The sequence below is a fragment of the Chionomys nivalis genome, chromosome 16 (genome assembly GCF_950005125.1).
Source record: "Chionomys nivalis chromosome 16, mChiNiv1.1, whole genome shotgun sequence".
Lineage (NCBI taxonomy): Eukaryota > Metazoa > Chordata > Mammalia > Rodentia > Cricetidae > Chionomys > Chionomys nivalis.
In genome coordinates, this window is record NC_080101.1 from 53,482,656 (window position 1) to 53,497,635 (window position 14,980).

The window sequence follows — 14,980 nt, forward strand, 5'->3', positions numbered from 1 at the left end:
CTTTAGCATGACTGACGGAACACTCGCTAGTGGAGGGTAGCTATCTAAGTCAACCATAGGGTCACACCACATCCTCGCTTACTTTACAGCATTCCAGTAATGCAGGAAGACTGGATGAGCTCAGAATACCTAGACTCTGAGTTTAGATCAAGTTCATCAAGTGCTGCAGGATACAAGGGACCATGAAGAATGAAAAGGCAAGCGGCCTTGGAGGCCAGCGAAAATCATGCTTTGGACTGTTCGAAACACACAGCGACTCTCATAAAGTCCTCATTTACTTGACTAGATGGCTACAGTTCAGATGGTTACTACTATTCCAAAAGGTGTACTTGGTAATCTTCCAAAACTGCTTTTAAATAAAATTCTTAAATTGTAGCAATAAACAAAACACAAGATGCAATTAAACAATACTGCAGTTTATCAAAAAACACATAAGAAATTTCAACTCTTATTCTTTGAGTTACAAAAATCAAGGTTTGGCTAAGTTATAAACATGTTTTTCTCATGTAATTATTTGCATAACTCTAGTAATGCCCAGTGGCTGTTAAGATCAGAACTGGTTCTTAAAAAAACACTGAAAACATAAAAATACTTAGCCCCTGTATTTACCTGTAGAATATGTTCATTTACGCGTACTCCAGGATTTGCTATGTTACTTATTATTTTAAAGGTCACATCCAAAGGAGAAAGCAAACCACCTACAAACTGGCATTATTTGTTTATTTCTTGGCTTGTAACGTCCTTAATTTGTTGATGTAGCAAACAAATTTCAACTCTGCTATGCAAATGACAGAAGGAATCTGCTCAGCAATTAACTTTAGAGTTCATACAGGCAACATGCTATATGTGAAAAAATTACTAACTGAACTACAGGTATTAAATACTGAAAAAATTAACAGTTTATTATAATTTATTTTATTTAACAATCTAGGAAGTTCGCAGCCATGAGCAGTTCCAGAGCTATTTCAGGTGCAATTGGGAATTCAGGAATCTCGGTGGAGCTGTTAGTGTAGCGGACCTTGTAGGTAAAGTACATGCACACTTTTGAGAGCACGTGCGAAGGGATCTCTCTAAAATTGACCTCATTGGTTTCATTTTCGGCAAATTGACCTGCAAAACAAAAGGGTTTGTATGTTACGGACTGCACAGTACCTCTTGTTCAAAGAAACTTCAACCATCGTAGAATGTGACTGTACTTGGGTAGTGTCGCTCAGCTCAATTATGTTACTCACGGTCTCTAGGACCAGACACAGTACGACTGGCATTTTCACCAGAAGAGACGAGACACATACAGACAAAAAGAGAACTCCAAGACACACAGAGAAGCACACGTGAAGACAAAGCCCATTACTCAAAGACAAGCGCTGAGAAAAATCAACACTAACAATTCTTTAGTGTGAAACACTGCAGAACTGTAGGGAAATAAAGTTCTGTACCTAAGCCATGTGGTACATGGCACTTTATTAGGCAGTAAATTAACAAATCTTAAAAGACTGACTGTCATTAGCAACAGATTATCTGATTTCTCAGTAGATACAACACTTTAAAATTTTTTAACAGTATCTGAAGGCTTGATGCATGCATGCACATGCATACAACTTCAACACTCAAGAGGCTGGCTGTTTAGCTAAATATAGGCTCAAAAAACAAACGCAAACAATTCATAGTAATGGGATGTTCTTGTTAAGACACCTTCTTCTGAACTAATGCTATATGAAGCAGTTTCCAGTCGTGCCTCAAAATGTCTTGTCCATATAAATGTTATTTATATATCACAGGGACAATGTTCTTTTTTTTGAAAGTAGGTCTCACTACTGAGTAGTCCTGGCTGTCCTGAACTCATCTGCAGATCAGACTGGCCTCAAACTCAGAGATCCGCCTGCCTCTGCCTCCTGAGTGCTGGGATTAAAGGTGTGCACCACTCACTCACTGACCACAGAATTCTTTTAGATGCGCAACATTAAGTTGTATATATATATGCTAAATACAAAGGGCATTTCACATCCATAGATATTTTTAAAGAATGCATTATTTTACATTATTATTATTTGGTTTTTTGAGACAGGGTCTCTATGTAACACTGGCTGTCCTGGAACTCATTCTACAGATCAGGCTGGCCTCGAACTCGGAGATTTACCTGCCTCTGCCTCTTGAGTGCTGGGATTAAAGGCATGCAGCATTTAAAAGTTCCAATTGCCATTAGTTAGGAGTAGGGTAGGATGAAAAACAAGTAGAACTCTGAGGTTAAAAGTAAATTTTGTTTGGTTAGTAGTTAAAACCCCTTTTCTAGAATATATGTAGGAAACACAACAGCCTTTATGACACTAGAGATGGGTTTTTTAAAGGTGAAAATCATACACACTCAACTATCTTAAAGTTTACAGTTTAACAGCATAATTGTGCAAGTCCCCCTTTGTCAAGTTCCAAAACCTTCATTACACAAAGCAAATGAAGCACTTTACTCCTCTCCATCTGTGGATGTCTTACTGTGTTACTCTGGCTGTCCTGGACAGAGATCTGCCTGCCTCCGCCTCCTGGGTGCTAAGTTAAACATGTGTGGAAGCAGGAAGATCATGTTTCCAAGAATCTTGTTTCTTTTTGTTTTCTGAGACAGGGTTTCTTTGTGTAGTCCTGGCTATCCTGGACTAGTTCTGTAGTTGAGGCTGTCTTGAACTCTCACAGATATATGCCTGCCTCTGCCTCCTGAGTATTGGGATTAAAGGAGTGTGCCACTATTGATCAGTGAATAAAAAAAAAAAAAAAAAGATATGTAAATGGCCAGCAAATACATGGATTGGTGTTCAAACTCAGCAGTTGCTAAGGAAATACTATAAAAACTATACTGAAGTAGCACTTCACAGTCAGCACAACAGCTATCAACAGGGAGGTGGCTCTTGCAGAGGACCTGGATTTGGTTCCCAGCACCCACTGGGACAACCACCTGCGATTCTGGTTCTAGGGAATCTGATGCCCTCTTCTGGCTCCACAAACTGTTGCGTGCAATACACATAAACTCATACAGATACATACACACATATACACCTAAATATGTAAGTAAAGAAACACTTTAGTGGCTCCTCCAAAACACAATGACCTATGACCAAATAGTCCCACAAAGCAAAAGACCCAAAAGCTGGTGCGGTAAACAAACACTTATATATACTTGTGCCCACAACAACAGCACCATTCAGTTCAACTGTGCTGAGCAGATGAGCATAATATAGCACATTCCTAGTACTAGGTGATTCCACTATATGAATGTACTTTGAAAGACATAGAAGGTCAAATACTGCATGGATTCCAGATAAGGGAAACAGAAAGCACACTGGACACAGATAAAGCAGAGAGGATATAGGGTTTCCTTTTGGAGATTTTGGAACTACATCTTTGTGATGGTTGTTCATATTGTAGAAGCAATAATTGCTGCTGCATTTATGCTTTGAACTCTAGAAGTTAGAAAATACTTACTCAAAGGAAAAACAATGCTAAACGATCAGAGCCAGGAGTAGTTAGGCCTACAGTCCCAGCACACGGGAAGATGAGGGTCTGAAGCCAGCTCTGCTGCATGTGCTACAGAATTAAGATATTTTTTTTAAATAATTTATTTTATTTTATCTGCATTGGTGTAAGGGTGCCAGATTCCCTGGATCTGGAGTTACAGACAGTTGTGAGCTGCCGTGTGAGTGCTGGGAATTGAACCTGGGTCCTCTGGAAGAGCAGCCAGTGCTCTTTACTGTTGAGTCATCTTGACTCAAATCAGAAACCGAAATGAAATGGCACAAAGCAGTTAGTGGAGGAGAAAGGAAGGTGTATCAGGGGGTGGTAACTTCTGTGAATAAACTTTTTATCACAAGAGTATATGACAATTACAAGCTACTTTTTTTGGTTTTTTGAGACAGGGTTTCTCTGTAGCTTTGGAACCTGTCCTGGAACTAGCTCTTGTAGACCAGGCTGGCCTCGAACTCACAGAGATCCGCCTACCTCTGCCTCCCAAGTGTTGGGATTAAAGGCATGTACCACCACCACCCAGCTGGGAAAAACATTTATTAAATGTTAAAAGGATATATGAAGGAAAAGACGCTATTACTTACCTGGTCCACTCAACATGGCCTTTATTGTTCCTGATGTTAATGCATGTTCTCTTTTTACAATAAATTCATGGCCATCAGAAGATATTAATTTGACGTACATGGCGTCAGGGCCTTCACAGCCACCATAGGTTTTCTCTTCTCCATCTGAAATAAAGCAGTAAAATAAGTTTTAATCATATATTAAAAATAAACAGATTGTCTGGGACTGCTTAGCAGTAGAACATGTTCTTCGCATATGTGACACCCTGGGTTTGACTGCTAAGCATGGAAAAGAGAGGAACAAAAACGAGAGGTGCGGAGCGTGTGTAGCTACCACTGACTCTAGTCACTGTGCTGGCTTCACTAGTTTTCTGCTCAGGACAAAATAAGCAAATAACAACTAATAATAATTATAATTGAGATATATACTTTTTAAATACCAAGGTCTTTTCTCACATTTTTATGGTTACCACTGACCCACCAGTACTGGCACTATTAAAAGGCGTGGCCTTGTCGGAAGAAGTGTGTCACTGTGGGGTGGAAGGGTGGCTCTGAAGTCTCAGAAGCTCAAGTGAGGCTTTAATGGCTCACAGTATCTTGCTGCTGCCTGCAGATCAAATGTAGAACTCAGCAAATTCTCCAGCACCATGTCTGCCTACGCACTGCCACGCTTCCTGCCATGACGATAATGGACTAAAGCTGGACTCTAAGCCTCATTAGATGCCTTCCTTTAGAGCTGTCACGGTCACGGTGTCTCTCCACAGCAAGAGAACCTGACTAAAACAGCATCTTAAGTCTTATTCTAAAAATTTAGGGAGCCATATAGAGGAGAAGGACGAAGATGTTCTGTTTAGCCACAAACAGCTCAGAAATTCCTAAAATGAAGATTAGCATTAAATCACTATTGCTGTCAAAGATGTTTTGTCTGAATCAAAACCCATTAAAACAAGACCAATTTCAGTCCTTAAAACAAGTAGCTACCTTTCAAATAAACATGATAAAAGCACTTCTCTCCATTCCTAAAAAAATGGGAAACTGTTGAAGGACGTTAAAGACACAAGTTAAAAATAAATGATACTTACTTAAATTCAAATTTTAGAAAAATAAACCTGCTATGAAGAACACTATGAAAACATCTAGGAAATGTGAATACAGTAAATAGTCAGGGGATACAAGCCATACCTATAATATTATGAAGTATATAAACATCATAAAATATTAACAACCCCCAAAATTTTAAAAACTGTATGTGTATAATTGTTTGAGTTTATGGATATGCGTGTGCTACAAGAGCACACTGGAGGTCTGAGGATAACCTTAGCTGGAGGCCCCCATCTTTCACTTTGAGAAGCGTATTTCCATTGTTCATCACCGCATACTTCAGGGTAACTTGCCTGCAAGCTTCCAAAGATCATGTCTCCACCTCTTTTCTTGCTCCAAGAGCAGTGGGATTACAATGTGTGCTACTGTGCCTGGCTTTTCACATGGGGTCTGGAATTCAAATTTGGGTCCTGATGCTTGCAAACCAAGCTACCCTTCTAGCCTGATGAAGCTTTGACACTGTAACTATTGCCATTTTTTTTAATTTTTTTTAATATTTATTTATTTATTATGTATACGATATTCTTTCTGCATGTATGCCTACAGGCCAGAAGAGGGCACCATACATCATTACAGATGGTTGTGAGCCACCATGTGGATGCTGGGTATTGAACTCAGGACCTTTGGAAGAGCAGGCAATGCTCTTATCCACTGAGCCATCTCTCCAGCCCTATTGCCATTTTTTTACAATAACATGGGGATATAAGATCAATTTCTAAACTACATTATTTGTTTTTCTTTCTTGAGACAGGGTTCCTCTGTAGCTTTAGAGCCCTTCCTGGAACTAGTCCTTGTAGAGCAGGCTGGCCCCGAACTCACAGATATCCATCTGCTTCTGCTTCCCGAGTGCTTGGATTAAAGGTGTGCACCACCGCCACCTGGCTAAAATAATTGAAGCCAGCCTGGTCTACAGAATTACTTCCAGGAGAGTCAGGGTTACACAGAGAAACCCCGTCTCAGCAGGAGTGGTGGGGGGAGGGACACACCCTAAAGTGTTAGCATTTTTTTTTTTTTTGGTTTTTCGAGACAGGGTTTCTCTGTAGCTTTGGAGCCTGTCCTGGAACTCCCTTTGTAGACCAGGCTGGCCTCGAACTCCCAGAGATCCTCCTGCCTCTGCCTCCCAAGTGCTGGGATTAAAGGCGTGCGCCACCACCGCCCGGCTCATTATTTTGAACTGAAGCTAGGCAGAATGGCTCCTGCCTCTAATTCTAATATTCAAAAGGCTGATTGATGCAGAGGCTAGAAAGATGCTCAGCAGTTAAGAGCAAAGCTGCTCTTTCAGAAGACCTGGGTTTGATCCCCAGCACCCATAACCATCTATCTGTAACTCCAGCTCCAGGGAATCAGATTTTTAAAAAAGCTGACACAGGACTGATGAAGATTGAGGCTACCCTGGGAGACCCAGGAAAAACATCAACCGCACCTACTAACAAGTTCACTTTATGTGTCTAATGTTTTGCATGCTGTGTTGCTGGATTTTGATCGTCAACTTGACTGGCCTGAGATATGCCTAGTGAAACCCCCCTTTTAGGGTATCTGGGAGAGTGCTGACCCCAGCAGACTACTGGAAGGTGGTGGTGCTGAGGAAGATGGGATCTAACAGTGGGCGAGCTTAGGGAGCAGGAGTGCACTTGGGAGCCTACTCTGTCCTTCACTTCCGCTCTGCTCCCTGCAGCCACCAGCTGAGCAGCTCTGCCCTAGCACACACTCCATTATGAACCAAACTCCTAAAACGGTGCAGCACAAACCTTTCTTAAGTTCTTTTGCAGGTATTTATCTGGACACAGGATTAGGAGACACACAACAAAACATTCTGCATATTTGTTGTTAAAAGTCACGGGGTTTTTTGTTGTTTTTGTTTTGCTTTTTCTCTTTTTTTTGAGACAGGGTACCTCTGGCTGTCGGAGATCTGTCTGCCTCTGCCTCCTAAATGCTGGGATTAAAGGTGTGAGCCACCACTGCTCAGTATAAAAGTCGTATTACTAAGGTTTTTAAAAATACAAATTTTAGTTAACACAACATTGTTTCTGTGTATTATCTTTCAGACAGAATAATAAACTGTTCACATAAACATTAATTTCACTTTAGCCACGCTCTTATTTTCATTCAATGACTTTAAAGGCCACCCCTTGGTGTACATAGTGTACGGGTGTGTGAGAATGTGCTCATCTGTGCAATAAGGTATATGTGTAAGCCCACAGTGCCTTTACTTCAGTTGAGAGGAAATATCAGCTCCCATTAACTGAAATACAAAATTACCTTTGTATAACTTACCCATTATGTTCTTATAAAATTCTACTTGATCCCACAGGAACTTCAGCAGTTTCCTGAAAATTTAACAAAAGCACAAAGATTAATGTTGCATTGGTATTTCCCACACATCACTATTTACTGTGTTTTTGGTGTTCAATTTCAGGGCTCTCCCTCCTTATAGATGAGGTCATGATTCCAGCAGACTATCTGTCAATGGAAGTCATCACAATGCTTTATGAACTTGACCAGCTGTAGTTTCTGAATTTCAGAAAGATTAAAAACAGTCGCCGGGCGATGGTGGCGCACGCCTTTAATCCCAGCACTCGGGAGGCAGAGGCAGGCGGATCTCTGAGTTTGAGACCAGCCTGGTCTACAGAGCTAGTTCCAGGACAGGCTCCAAAGCCACAGAGAAACCCTGTCTCGAAAAACCAAAATAAATAAATAAATAAATAAAAAAAAATAAAAATAGTCACTATAGGGACTGGAGAGATGGCTCAGTGGTTAAGAGCACTGACTGCTCTTCCAGGTCCTGAGTTCAATTCCCAGCAACCACATAGCACGTCTGTAACTGTGGTTCCAGGTGATCTGACACCTTCACACCAATGCACATAAAATAAAGTTAAATGTTAAAAAAATAGTCACTATAAATTGGCTGTCAAGGCTACTAGTACAGTTCAGTGGGTGTGTGAACATGCAAAGCTCTAGGTGTCAAATCTACCACTGGAGTAGCATGGGAACCCATGGCATCAGCTTAATATGTATAAAAGCAGCTGATAACCAGGCACAGTAGCAGGAGGCTTGCTAGTTTAGACAGGCTGGTCTATGGAGGGAAGCTCTCAGAATCAAAGCCAAAGTCTGGAGACTCGGGTGTGCGGCAGAGCATGTGCATCTGTCTGCCTTGTACGCCAAGGTCCTGCCTTCTTCTATCCCAGCACAACACAAACAACGTACTGATGGTGCTGCCGTTGAGGGGGAGGCTGTGAAGGGGCATGGCAAAAATAAAAAATGGGACAAGTGCTGCTCATTAAAAATAACACATAAACTATAAACACAAACAACCAAAACCCCCAAACCAAAGGATCAAAAAGTGTGCTGAAATGTCTAAATCACTTCTTTTCCTGCCAAGAATCTGAAGAAAACTTTTGGTCCTGTTGTCATCAGAAACCAACCGGTGTTGACCCCTGGTTTCCAAAGGGTGGCCTCTAAATTCTTTGATTTGTGGTATATCTGATAGTTACATTAAGCAGCCACCAGTGAGCCAGCCTCTAGCTGCTTTAACCATACTAGTGCACTCAGGATGGAGGGTGGGGTTTTCTAGGCCTTGACAACAGAGTGGTTTACATAGATTCCGGCACAAGACTAACTTCAGTCTTAATGTTTCAATCATACGTAAATAGTGGACACCGGTGCCATGTCAGCTTCTGAGATTAAAATTTCATGTGCCTTCCTTCAACCCCTCAATGGAGGGGGCAGAGGAAAACTATCCTGTGTTTACATCAAGCAAACTTAGATGAAGGATTGTGGAATAACCAATGGCATGAAGTACTTTCCATGAAAGGCTTGCGTGCTAATCACACAAATGTGCACATGTTTATTGTACTCTTCCATCTCTTCTACACACAGGGTACTAAAGTTCTGAATTTAACAATGAGAGGTTAAATATTAAACACTTGGGCCAGACAATAGTGGCACTGCCTTTGATCCCAGCACTTGGGAGGCAGAGGCAGGTGCATCTCTGACTTCAAGGCCAACCGGGTCTATATAGAGTGAGTTCCAGGACAGCCAAGGCTACACAGGGAAACACTGTCCTGGAAAACAAACAAACCAAAAAAAAAAAAAATCAAACCAAACCAAAAAAAAACTTAGGGATGGGGTAACGTTGGAGCCTGTCCTGGAACTAGCTCTTGTAGACCAGGCTGGTCTCGAACTCACAGAGATCCGCCTGTCTCTGCCTCCCGAGTGCTGGGATTAAAGGCGTGCGCCACCACCGATTTGACAATTCTTATTCCCTCCCTCCATTATTCAATTTAGTCACAGTTCCCCACCCTCTAAGGTTTCTCTGTGTAGCTGGACCAGAAAGGCCTCGAATTCAGATCTGCCTGCCTCTGCTCCCAAGTGCTGGGATTAAAGGCATGGGTCACCACACCTAGTTTTAACTATGTCATATTTAAAATAAATAAATAAATAAATAAATAAGCTCCAGGTGAATTTTCTACTTCTCCTAGAAGTTGATGCCATAAATTCTACCAAAACCATTATTCCCTGTTTATTTTTTTTGCAAACATTCTTTTTAAAATTGAAAAAAAAATGTTATAAAATCTTGAAGTACAAGAACTTCAAGTGTCAACTTTTCTATCTAGATAATTTCCATAGAACACCTGGGTTGTTTGTTTAACCAGCAGCAGCTAAGCAACCACGCAAAGCCTCATTTGGTAAGGCCTTTGGGAAGCAACAATTTCTCTACAGACTAGAGTCTATAGAGTAGAGGAGCCCTACCTCCATCAACGTTATACAAACAGTTCCTTTAAAAAAATAATTTTAGATTTATGTGTATGAGTGTTTTGCCTGGTACCTCACTTCCAGACCCCCTGGAACAGGAGTTGTAGATAGTTGTGAGCCACCTTGTAGGTGCTGGGAGTGAAACTCAGGTCCTTTGCAAAGGCAGCCAGTGTTCTTAACCACTGAGCTATCTCTCTAGCCTCAAGTTCCTAATTCTTAAATCGATGTTTAAAATATGACATAGGATTAAGCGTGCATATATCCAGGAACTCAAATTTGAAGAAAAATCTCAGTTTGAATAGAGATGCTGTAGATAAAACTAACTCAGTTCTTTTGATAAGTAGATGTTACACAAAACTTAGTGGGAGATTAACTGTCTCAGAGAAACTAAGTGGTGGCTACAAATCTTCAACAGAAAATGTTTCAAGTGAACAGTGTTTGGTTTGGGTGACTGATGGAGGTCCACAAGAGTAACTGAGTGTTGCTGAAAACCAGTTTAGAAACTCACTCATCTCACAAACACCATACTAAGGAGTACTACATCAAGTGCTCTCCTGGGTACTGGAGACAGAAAGAACAAGATTCTAACCTCATGGAAAAATGGTGGCGACAAGGACAAGCCCAGCTTTGTGGGGCAAGAGTGAAATCCTAGCTCTTGAGGTGAAGCAGAATTACTAAGAGACCAAGGTCTGTCAAGATTACACTGAGCTATTAGGTCAGTCAGAACTAGGGCAAGACTGTCCCAACCAAGCTACCAAAAAGGGGTGTGGAGGTGTGGACATACCAGAAAAGCAAAACAAAACAATGTGTAAGATGGAAGTTCTATGGGGAAATAAAGTAGAGTAAGGTTTGCAGGGAATGAGGACGGGAAAGAAGGTTGTATTTCAAGGTCGTGAGGAGGAGGCAGTAAAGCTTGGCTATCTGGGCCAAGGACCCTTTAGGGAGGGAGCATAACAAGAATAACAATTCTTAAAGAGGGAAAATAACAAGTCAGGGGGAGAAAGGGTCAGAAGAGGCCAGAGATTAGGGAAATGGGTCTTATCAAGCATAATACTGATTGACAGAGAACATGAGCTGAGACATGGGTCAAGACACAGCATTGGGGGGCTGGAGAGACAGCTCAGCAGTTAAGAGCAGTGAGTGCTCTTCCAGAACCAGAACTGATTCTAGCACCCAACACAGCAACTTCCAAATGTTTGTAACTACACCTAAAATACATTAAAAAGAAAAAAAAGTAAGGAGCAGAAGACCTGAGTCTGATTCTCAAAACCTCTATCAGCTGGCTCACAAGCATCTGTAACTCTAAACTACAGGGGGTGGGATGCGCTCTGACCTCTGGAGGGACCTGCACATGCGTGTGTACACACACACACACACACACACACACAACAAAAACAAGCAGCACTTCACTGTCCCATGCTCTGGTGTCCTCACTCTACTGCACTGCAGGGGGGGCAGCAACCTCTCTACTACAAGGGTCAGACAGTAAAGCAGCCTGTAAAGTCTGACAACTCTCTGCAACTCTAGTCCTAAACAAGCCAGTCACACACAAGACGTCAACTGTCTTTTCTTTGTCTTCACCACTCCTGCATCTACACAGTACCTACTGTGTCCACCTTTTTCAAATGTTGAAAACCATCTTTTCTGTTTCTGAGACAGGGTTTTTCTGTAGCTTTGGAGCATATCCTGGAACTCTCTCTTGTAGACCACCTGGTCTCAAACTCACCAAGATATCCTCCTGCCTCTGCCTCCTGAGTGCTGGGATTAAAGGCATGCGCCACCACCACGCCCGGCTCAAAATCTTTCCTGTCCCATTCAAGAACTGAGTACTATTCCCTCTCCTAATCACTCCTAATCACACTCGTTCTCACCCTCCGCCAACTACCTCTTTGTTGCTGGGGACCCAACCCAGTACTCCACAAATGCTAGGCGCATACTCTTACCACTAAGCAACACAACCACCACTTATTCATACTATTGCTGTTCTGAGTCAGCTTCTTCCAGGACAGTCAAACTGGCCTGGGATTCCAGGATCTTTCTGCCTCAGCCTCCTGACTTCTCTCACCACAGACAGGACCAGGCCTCTTCTCATGCTGAGCTCCACGCACATCTTTATTTTTCTCAAGTATTTCTTAAGAGCTGCACGATTTCTTTAGAATGTGAACAATATAGGAAGAACTTCCACCCCTGCCTCTTCGCCACTGACTACTCTCATATTGCAGTATTACCATCTCTAACAGATTCTCTCCATTTGAAATAACACTGGGTGTGGTGGTGCACGCCTTTAATCCCAGCACTCGGGAGGCAGAGAGCCATGCTGGTCTACATAGCTTGAGTTCCAGGCTAGCAAGGGCTACACAGTTAGACCCTGTCTCAAAAATAAGAAATGGATATATGCGTATTTTTAAAAATGGCATTATGAGGTAATAAACTCACATTTTTTGTGTGTTTGGTGCTGGAGAAGCAACCCAGGACCTTTTGCATATTAGGCAAAGATGCTACATCAAGATATAGTCCCAGCCTGGCACTTATTAGCGAAATGTCATATTTAAAATAAGACATTTATAAAGTAACTAGGGTGGCAGGCGGTAGTGGCATATGCCTTTAATCCCAGCACTCGGACAGGCGGATCTCTGTAAGTTCGAGGTCAGCCTGATCTACAGAGCAAGTGCCAAGACAGGCTCCAAACCTACAGAGAAACCCTGTCTCGAAAAACAAAAACAAAAACAAAACAAAACAACAACAACAAAAAACAACCACCCACCTAAAGTAACTAGGGGGATGAGGATACACAGTAGTGGCCCATGCAAGAGTGATGACTCAGAGTAGCTGAGGTCCAAGGCTAAGCCTAGCACGTTGGAAAAAGGGGAGTAGCCATGGTGGCCCACAACTTTAATACCAACACTTTGGAAGCAAAAGTGGATCTCTGGGACCAGCCTGGTTTACAGAGAACTTCTATGACAGTCTAAAATACCCATTGAGATTCTGTCTTCCCCGCCCCCCAAAAGTGGTAAACAGGAATTTCAAATCATTGCTAACAAATAAATATCAACGATGGGCAAAACCACAGCCTTCATCACTGAATCCCTAGGGTACTTGTGAACTTCAACGTCTCAATAACATGGGTTATATTATAATGTAAATGAGATCAGATATTTATCATCTTAGGTCACGAAACAATATAAAATTCGATTTGGGGATTAAAAAGCAAACCTGGTGGTTTGAACGAAGTTGTAAAACTATTTCTATTGCTTTACACACTGAAACGTGCAGAGTAGAGAAGCTTGCACTAAATGACACAACCCGCACGTTCACAAAACTAAAGAGATTAGAGTTCCTTAAGGAAAACTAAGTGGGCATTGTACTTTGCACTAGATACTTCCTTTCAGACAAAACTGAGAAGTAGATGGATGCACAAATGTCCCCAACCCACCCTGTCAGCCAGAGATTACCCAAGTTGCCCAGAACGTAAACTTTTTAGGGGGATTCTATTGCTGAAAGGGGCTAGGGATCTCTCCTGGGACTACCGACTGATTCCAACAGTAAAACAAATCCAAGCGCACAAGAGGGAGGCAAAAAGGAAAAGCGACCCGGCTGCCATGCTCTTAACTCCACCCTCCCCGCGCTCGGCCCGGAGAAGGCCCAGCTCGCCCCCACCTACGGTCCTGCCTCCACTTTCCAAAGCCCCGGGCTGAGCTAGTTAAGGTCCCGCCAAACTCCCCTCCCCTCCCCCCAAACCAGGAGCTGAGGAGGCCGGGGCGGCTCAGGGCTTCCGTCCCTTCCCCGCCCAGACGGGAAGGGGTGAGCAGAGGAGTGGCCAATGCGCCCAGGCGCAGCTGCCCTAGCTCTCCGAGCGAAAACAGAGCCCCGTTCCCACCCCAGCCCGACACTCACTGGCCAGTCCTGCAGCCGCCGCAGCCGTGTCCCCGCGTACCGCCACAGACCCTATTCAGGGCCGCCCCCCCACCCCAGCTGCCTACCCCCGTGGGTTCCGGGGCACGGGAAGGAATTACTTCCGTCGCGTCACAGCCGCTTTCTGCAACGCGCGGGAGATAGGTACCTGGCGAGGCGGAGACGCGGTCGGCTCACAGCTCCGTCTGGAGGAAGCGCGTTGTCGTTCTCGCCCTTTCTTCAGTAATGCAGCCCAATTTAAGGGCTAGCGTTAGCAAACCTCAACCAATGAGATTCCAGGGCTTCTGGATTCCCAGAATGCAGCGCCCTCCTGATCCAATTTCTGCCGTGAAGCGCTGAACGGGTGGGGGCAGCGGTGCATTCTGGGATATGTAGTTTCTTACTAAGTTACTGTTAGGGTTTAATCCGACGTGACGTTGCATCTTGGGACTTGTAGTTTTCCGTGTAGAGTGTTGAAATTTTTGGTGGCTTTAAAGCTTGGCCCTTCCTCTCGTTTCTGTTTAGCCAGGAGGTGGGAGATTACAAAGGAACCCTAAGATGTGAAAATGCAGTATGTATGCTAAAGAAGATCATATTCTTAAGGAGGCGGCATCTGGCCTTTCTGATAAATAATACATATCGACGAGCATCTTAAGCTCGCGCAATGTGTTTGCCTCATTTCCTCTCTTCCCGGTATAGGTCAGTGTTTACTGAAAATATGCCACGCCCACCCTCCCTGCTCTCCTTTTCCTTAAAGTACAGCTGCCTACCACCATTGCTTTAGTCGGAGCCCCCAGACGCCCACCTCATTTCCGCACCCCCACAACCACGGCATTTCATTGGCTTTTCCGTGGTTACCCAGGGACCTTTCCTAGAAAGCTGGGAAAACAGCTCAGTTAGGTTTCTTCTCTGCTGGGCGGTGGTGGCGCATGCCTTTAATCCCAGCACTCGGGAGGCAGAGGCAGGCGGATCGACCATCCTGGTCTACAAGAGCTAGTTCCAGGACAGGCTCCAAAACCACAGAGAAACCCTGTCTCAAAAAACCGAAAAAAAAAAAAAAAAAAAAAAAAAAAGGTTTCTTCTCTGCTGTTTCATAAAATAGGCTTGAAGATATAGATTCAAGATACTTAGTTACTCAACTAGTGGGAGTTGTGTAAATGTCCACT

General features: G+C 43.1%; 1 protein-coding gene across 2 annotated transcripts; it reads right to left on the reverse strand.

The window, feature by feature from the left end:
• Positions 1-395: 395 nt before the first annotated feature.
• Positions 396-14,160, reverse strand: Eloc (elongin C). Of its 2 annotated transcripts, none has more exons than XM_057790592.1 (4): positions 13,984-14,160; positions 7,446-7,498; positions 4,092-4,235; positions 396-1,110 (listed from the first exon to the last, which is right to left on the reverse strand). In XM_057790592.1, exons 2-4 carry the CDS (start codon positions 7,447-7,449, stop codon positions 920-922), a joined length of 339 nt encoding a protein of 112 aa, XP_057646575.1. In that variant the 5' UTR covers positions 7,450-7,498; positions 13,984-14,160; the 3' UTR covers positions 396-919. The 2 variants fall into 2 exon arrangements, with proteins under 2 accessions (XP_057646575.1, XP_057646574.1); XM_057790591.1 differs by lacking the exon at positions 13,984-14,160 and adding an exon at positions 13,818-13,902.
• Between the last annotated feature and the right edge of the window lie 820 nt (positions 14,161-14,980).

What these genes read in the sequence shown, in the direction of transcription:
- Eloc (XM_057790592.1), bottom strand. An exon ending in GGCCATGTTGAGTGGACCAG is followed by an intron (nt 1,111 to 4,091) that starts GTAAGTAATAGC and finishes TTTGTTTTGCAG; the next exon opens with GTCAATTTGCCGAAAATGAA.